Source organism: Lycium barbarum, chromosome 5 (genome assembly GCF_019175385.1).
Source record: "Lycium barbarum isolate Lr01 chromosome 5, ASM1917538v2, whole genome shotgun sequence".
NCBI lineage: Eukaryota > Viridiplantae > Streptophyta > Magnoliopsida > Solanales > Solanaceae > Lycium > Lycium barbarum.
The window spans coordinates 119,168,378-119,176,245 of NC_083341.1; the positions used below are offsets into that span (position 1 = coordinate 119,168,378).

The window sequence follows — 7,868 nt, forward strand, 5'->3', positions numbered from 1 at the left end:
GGCGTAATACCCAGATTTCAAACAGAACTGGAATTCAGTATTCCTCGTAAGAACAAAACCAATTAACAGACAATAATAAACCCTACATCCAAAATATAAATGAAGCAGCAAACATAGCAAAACAAATTAAATTCAAGATTATCTAAAACTAATCACTCGAATTAATTAAAGGAATTAGTAATTGTTCATGCACTAAAACCTAACAAAATTTAGAAAATCTAAATCTACTAAAGATTAAAAAAGCAAAAATAAGACTTCCATCAAAATTATCCCATCATCTTCTTAGAGTTTGGCATCATCTTAGCATTAGCAAAATTCTTAGCCATGTCAGGATTTTGTTCCATAAACTTTTTAAGCATATCTTGATTTGTAATCTCCTGACTTGTTGGAAGTCCCATTTGTTTTTGTCTTTGATCAAACATCATTTTTTCAACTGCTGCCCTTGTCTCTGTGTCCAAATCAGACAAGTTACTAGGTTCTGGCTCGACTTTTTGCGTGTCAATTTCTGGACCACCTTTTAACAATCTCTTCCACCAATCAGATTTATTTTGCTTAGTTAAAAGAATAGAAATTTCTTTCTGATCTTCTAGACTCCAATAACATTCATCACCTTTCACTGCCTTGAAAAATTCACCATCTATAATGAGTGGCTGACCTTTGAGTCCAACTTTAAGGGAATTATTCTTGATGTCAACAACCAAGAATCTTGATTTTGTACCATGAGGAACTGGAACATTGATGTTGACTTCTTGAAGAGATTGTCCCCATGCATAATTCTCCATGTCAAGTCCATTGGACTTGTTTGGATTTAATTTTTCTTTTGGGGCTGAAGAAGATTTTTCATCTTCTTTTGGGGCTGAAAAAGATGAAGATTTTTCTTCTTGTTTCTCTATAGGCTTAATAATGGGTTGTTCTTGATTTTCTTCTGTATAGTCTGAGAGAATTGCCATTGTTGAAAAATAATATTAAGCGATTTTTTAGAAGTAGAAGAAGTGAAGAACAACAAAAGGAGAGCCAAGAGGAAATTATGTGAATTGATGTGAGAATTTGGGAGAATAATTAGGTATATATAGAGATAAAAGCCTTTTTTTAAGGAAATAGAATCCTTAGTGGATTGGGAAACACCCTAAAATCATAAACCGACTCAAGATTTCGTCCTAATTTTGCTTATTATTGTTGCTTTTAACTTTGAATAAGGAAAGAAAAAAGAAAGATTCAGTCGAATGTTATTGGAATACCTGCGCTAGTTGGTAAAATTTTACACTCCCCGTCCCAAAATAAGTGTCATCTTAATCAAATTCACGCTCATTAAGAAATTAATAAATGTTATATCGAATTTACTAAACTACACCTATTTATTACTAGATGTTTTTGAGAATTGAACAATATTAAAGAGGACTCCTTTAATGCTAAAACATAATTGAAAACACTTGTCAATCTTTACTAGTTAATTATTGCTTTTATTACACAAAGTTGTTGTTTAGAAGGTTAGTTCTGTTACTACAAAGTTGTTACCTAATTAGTGTTTTTACTGAGTATTGTTTGTTAGTTAGTATTCGTAGTATTTAGCGAGGAAGTGAATCATTTTTTAATGCCAATTAGCAGCTAAAGTCGGGGGGATTTAACTTAGGCCGAGGGGTGTCACGTGACACCGCCTCGTTGGAAATTTTTACTAAAGATGTATGAATAGTTGGAAGCCAGAAAGAAAGCTGAAGATAAATAGAAGAAAATTGTTTACCCCAAATTTCGGTAACAATTGAATTTATAAGTGAGGTATAGGATATGTGGATGAATTTTAATCTATTATTTGGTTGATACGAAATTGATATGGACTTATTTGTAACAATATATATAGATATGTGAGCTATCGCCTCGAATAAGTATATGATATTTGTGGTTAAGCTAACTATGAATATATATATATATATATATATATATATATATAGTATTGTATTGAACGGATGAATAAAGCCAAAGAGCACTGTAGATCAGGGGCAAAATCAAAGAAAGAGAGAGAAATTCAATATATTTTTCTATTACAATGTTCTAGATCTGAAAAAGTCAACCCCTAAAAGTAGGAAAATGTCCTCCATTTATAGGTTTGCCTCATGGGCCTTGAATACAATACAAAGCTTTTTAGAATAAAGAAACCCTAAAAGGATAAGGTAGGATCGTACGGTCTGACACTCGTACAGTCGTTAGTACAGAATGACAGAACGGTCTTGATGCATGGTAGCACCGCAACTGGTTAACCGGACCAACAGCCACGTTCAGCCCGGACATGAGTAACTGGACTAACAGCCACGTGAGTTTGACTTGGCGAAACCGGACTAACGGCCACGTTGAGTGTGGTTCGGAGATATTGGATCAACGGATACACTTTTCTTATCTCGGGTCAGCCTCATTCAGTGCAATCCCCCCGGCCTGAAAGAAAATACCGAACATACTTGCGCTCTTTTGGACCTACCCTCGGCCCCGGTCTCACAGGTCTTACAATGACCCGATTTTCACCGTATACAGATAGTCCCCACACTTTCCGGACCGTAGTTTTACCGGAGTAACGGGAAGTGGATAAGTCGCAAAACCGTTGGTTCCATAAGCTCGTTCTTATCTTTTAATTTTGGCGGGAACAATTATGTCACGTCCTTCTGACATCGGCCACGTGTCTCGTCCCGAAAGGACGACCTCGGGAACCGCCATAACGCACGTCGCTTCATATCACGTCTCACTAATTGTGGGACACGTGTCGCCGCTCGATTGGTTGCTCTCTGTAACCGCTACAGTTCCACGCCTATATAAGGCTGTTAGCCATTTCATTTTTTCATTTTCACTTCTTCGCTTCATTTCTTGCTCATCAGATCGTTTCAATTCTTTCATTTTTTGCTCATTTGATCGTAAGAAACCAACTTGCCATCTTCTCCATTTGCTATATTTTGATCGAAAGTGCACCTTTGCTACCTCTTTCATTTGTCATTTTGCATCCAACTGCTTCTTCCATCCTTCTTACATTTCCTCCATTGTTTCCTTTTCTGAATTTTACCTCTCCCACTTCACATTCTCAAATCTTCTCTTTCACATCTTCCAAATATCTGCCAACACCGAAACTACTTCCCAGGACGTTCCCTCGGTTTCTTCTCAGGGAGCCGAGCTAGCCTTAAAACCCAAGGGAAAAACTTTCGCTGAACCGACTGCTTTGGACATAGTGCCGATCAGACCCAAGTACAACAAAGAATTTGACGTCGAGAAGCCATCCTCGATCGTGGATAGGGGTTTCGACGTAAGGCGATACCCTTCGTCTATCACGGAGGATCTCCTCCCCTTGGTCCGGGCCGACTGCGGCTGGGATAACCGTCCGGTGCAAGTGTTCGCTCCTTGGCCCGACGACTCTATTACCGATCATAGAGAAGGTTTCTTGTATGTTTACACCTATCCATTTACGCTCAAACTCGACCCTCCAATTGACTCGGTTATTTTGGAGATGTGCTGGACGTACAATGTGACCTTGGCCCAAATTGGGCCGATTGTATGGAGGACCGTGGCCTGCCTCTGGTTACTAGCTAATAACGTCAAAAGGGAATTCACAATGGCGCACTTCATCCGGTTATATTCCCTGAGACTCTTCCGAGGGGGCGTGATAAAGTTCGCCAAGCGAGGTCGTAACCCGATCTTTTTGAAACTCGATGAGGACAGAGATCGAGGGCGGTTGGAACGTTATGTCCGGGTAAGGACCACAGACATTATTCCGGCCGAGTACATGCCCTTTCCGGAGAGGTGGAACGATAGGTGTAAGTTTCTCAGTTCTCCCTTCTATAATTGCTCTTCCTCTGTGCTTTATAAACACTTTCTCCCTTGCATACATGTGATTTCTCCCCTTTTTTCCTTTTATCAACCGTGGCATGGATACCTCCGGCCTTCCGGAACCTTACCAAATGGGTTGGAGCAATCATCAGTCAACACACTCATGACCAACGGACATGAGGGGACCTGTCGCGTGGCTAATGGGTTGCCCAAAATCACGGTAATCCTCTCCTTGATTTGGTATATATGGCATCCTCCTCTCTTTCCTTTTCTTTCTTATAACCCCTTCGGTATTCAGGTTTACCGAAGGGCTCGGTGGAGCTAAGACCGGAACCAAAAGCCGAGCCTGCTGTACCGGTTCCTGAATTTGATACGGTAGGGGCATCTCGGCTCATTGCTGCTGCAGGTAAGAAGCGGAGAAAGCCCTCGGACAAAGGGTAGAAACCAAAAAAAAGGGCGAGGAGTGTTGTTCGTACTTTGAGGGATGAATCAGAGTCCGACTTTCTCATTCGAAGGGTTGGTGAAGGCCCTTCCATTGCCTCTGTTCCGGAGGAGGAAGCCACCATTCTGCCCTTTCCTACTGCTGAGGAAGGACCTTCCGTTCCGGCTCTGCACATAGGTAGGGAAGAAGTTCTTTTTCCAACTCCTCTAAGGTCAATTGAATTCGTTGACATTTCAGGTGACGCTTCACCTGAAGAGATTCCCCTGCAAAGGCCTAGAAGATCCGGGCCATCTTCGAATATTAAGGCCGAACAAAGGGCAGAGTCAGAACCCTATACCGAGGCTCCAACGGATACCAGCCCACTGCCCAGTGATGACCAAGCTACAACATCTGAGGCACCTGCTTCTACCGAGGCTGCTGGGGCTGTCCCGGCTTCTCCTACTCTTGTGCCAAGACCTGATAACCTGGACGACATGTTCTCGGGTATCCCACCTGCAACCGGGGAAGCAGCCGGGTTCGGGCATCTCCCTATTCCTCGAGCCACGAGGGCAGCTACCCGGCCACCGAAACGGGTGCAAGAGATAGTCTTGTAAGTGTCTTTCCGGCCCCTAGCGTGGAACCGAGGAGGACAAGGTCACCCGTGGTCACTATCCCCGAGGATTGCAGCTTTTTGTCCTGTCCTGTGGGGGTAGCAAGTTATCTGAGGCCTCTTATTTCGGACTCCGATAAGAAAAAGATGGTCGGAGTCCCTTGGCAATGCCTTATTAATGAGGGCATGCACGCAGGCAACCGGGTAAGCTTAACATCCGATCCTCCCTTAATTCACTGTGATTTTCAACTCTAGTTTATCTGAATTAAATTGATTTGGTCTTTTCTGCAGAGTGTGTGCTCGTCAATAAGGGCTTTATACGAGCCCAACACGAGGTTGACGGCTTAAAGGGCCAGTTGGATGCCCAGGGTCGTGAAACGGAGAAGTTCCGACACCTTCTACGAGAAAAAGAAGACCAATTGAGCAGGGCCGTTGTCCTTTCCAACCTTGAACCTGAGCTCGAAGCGGCAAAGGCCGAAAACCTTCGTTTGAAGGCCGAGTTGGCTGGAATGGTTGAAAACAACCGGCTCCTAGAAGCAGATGAGGCCGACCTAAGCCAGGACAATGCCCATTTTACTTTGAGGCTTGGGGAACTCGAGGCCACTATCTCCCAACTTCGAAGTGAACTTGATTCGGTCAAGGCCGATGCCGTGAAGATGGAAGAGAGGCATCGGCTGCTTGAATTCGAAAATGCTAAAGACAAGGAGAAGTTGAAGGTGGTCGAGCAGAAGGCCGAGGCTCGAGCCCAGATTAGTGACGAGCTTAAGAGCAAGTTCGAGGAGGCAGCCGAGGCCAATGACGTGCTTCAGGCCGAGCTTGAGTCGGTTCACCAAATTCAAAGAACTATTCTCGAAGAGAGATCCGAACTAGCGGCTATATTGGCAAAAGCCGAGGCCAACTTAGAAGAGTCTCTTAAGGATGTGGAGGCTGCCGAGGCTCGTACTACGATTGTGGTCGAGTATGAATGGTGGAAATCCCGGAGGGTTACCCTCCAACTGGCTCAACAAGGATTAGGGGACCTCCAGGCTCAGATACTCAAAGCCAAAACAATAGTGGAGGAGGCTAAGAAAGCCCTTGATGCTGAGTCTGAGGATTCCGAGCGAACAATCTCCGAGGACTCCGGGTCCAGTCGCACCGGGTAGATCAGGGCCTGCACTAGCCTTTTATTTTGTTTTTGCTTTTTGACTTGTGAAAAGTTCAAATGTAAAATCCCTTCGTATATGAAATGAGCATTTCCCTTTTGATTGTCTCTTCATTATTTTATCTGAATACTTGTTATGATATTTGCCTTAATCACTTATCCCTTTAGGAATAGTCAAAGGTTAGGAATTGTCTCTTCGTTCGGTATATTTTTGTCCGAGGATTTGATCGAGTGATTTGCCCGCGGGACTTATTTATGCTTTGTGAATTCAGACATCTCCGAATCACGTTAGGCATTTTAGGGTCGAGGTTTTCCGACCGCTTGGTTCGGACACCTGAATCCCTTATTATAGATTAGGTTCGGACACCTGAATCCCTGCCTTGTCAAATTTTGATACGGCAGTCCCCATTCAAGGGTGTTAAAAGATTTTGGCTTGGTTCAATGCAACCTTATTGCCCTTGTCGAATTTCGACGGTAATCCCCGGTATAGGGTATTTAGTGAGAGGACATATCCGAGAAGGATTTTTCATAATTTTCTTTATATTGCAAGTGTTTGCACATACATAATATGAAGACTTCATCCGTTTCCTTCTGTTTTTGCCGTAGCAAATACTAAGTGGACACGATTCGTTTTTGATCGTTTGGTCCTTACATCGAAACCTAACACATAAGAAATATAGAAATTCGAGGACTTTTCCGGGGTAGCACTTAATAGTGTTCCTTCGTATGTCTTATTGAGTCGAACTTACTTTAACTTTCCGGGGTAGACCCTGATGTGGGTATGATAGTCCGCCAGTGTTTATCCGAGCTGCATAATGGGGTAAGCACTATAGAGTCCCCACTCAAGGGGTGGATCCCGAGTTCCCGGATACTTTGCCTCGTTTTCATAAAGTAACATGTTGTACTTGTTGCCTCATTAAAAACCTTGTCAGAAAACCCACTTCGGGACAAAACCGTACTAAGGAAAAGAGGGCAACACGTGTTTTCAGACCTAACTTCGTCCGGTACTCGACTTTCTGCAAAAAAGAAGACAGGTTAACAATAAAAAATGATCACAAGGATTGGCATCCATACCTTAGCAGTAGTATCTCTTCAAATGAACCACATTCCAGTTATTGCACAACCGTTGTCCGTCCATGGATTTCAGCTGTTACGACTCTTTGCCCGTTATTCCTGTTATCTTGTACGACCCTTCCCAGTTCGGGCCCAATTTCCCGTCATTAGGATTCTTAATGTTCAAAGTAACTTTCCGAAGCACCAAGTCCCCAACTTGGAAATGCCGAAAATTGGCCCTCCGGTTGTAGTACCTTTCCATTCTCTGCTTCTGAGCTGCTATACGGACCAACGCATTTTCGCCCAATTCGTCCGTGAGGTCGAGTTTTATGGCCATGGCCTCCTCGTTTGATCCACCGATGGCGTATTTGAATCGGAGGTTCGGTTTGCTAACTTCTACTGGGATTAGAGCTTCGGCCCTGTAAACCAACAAAAAAGGCATTTCTCCCGTGCTTGATTTTGATGTAGTTCGGTAAGCCCATAATACCTCTGGTAGCACCTCCCTCCATTGATGCTTTGATGTTTTGAGTCTTTTCCTTAGATTTTGAATTATTGTTTTGTTCGTGGATTCCGCCTGTCCGTTTGCACTCGGGTGATACGGAGTAGATACAATCTTCTTGATCTTCAACCCTTCGAGGAAATTATTGACCTTGCTGCCAACGAACTGAGGGCCGTTATCACAAGTTATTTCGGTCGGGATGTCGAAACGACATATAATATGGTCCCATATGAAGTGAATAACCTCCTTTTCTCTAATGTTTTCGAAGGCTTGCGCTTCAACACATTTTGAAAAATAGTCAATCATAAATAAAATAAAACGGTCCTTACCTGGTGCCCATGGCAAA

At 43.1% G+C, this 7,868-nt stretch overlaps 1 protein-coding gene across 1 annotated transcript; it reads right to left on the reverse strand.

Annotated features, from left to right (window-relative positions):
• Positions 1 to 33: 33 nt before the first annotated feature.
• On the reverse strand, positions 34 to 1,044 carry LOC132642659 (protein BOBBER 2-like). The gene has a single exon (XM_060359742.1). The coding sequence runs from the start codon at positions 948 to 950 to the stop codon at positions 267 to 269; it is 684 nt and encodes a 227-aa protein (XP_060215725.1). The 5' UTR covers positions 951 to 1,044; the 3' UTR covers positions 34 to 266.
• Between the last annotated feature and the right edge of the window lie 6,824 nt (positions 1,045 to 7,868).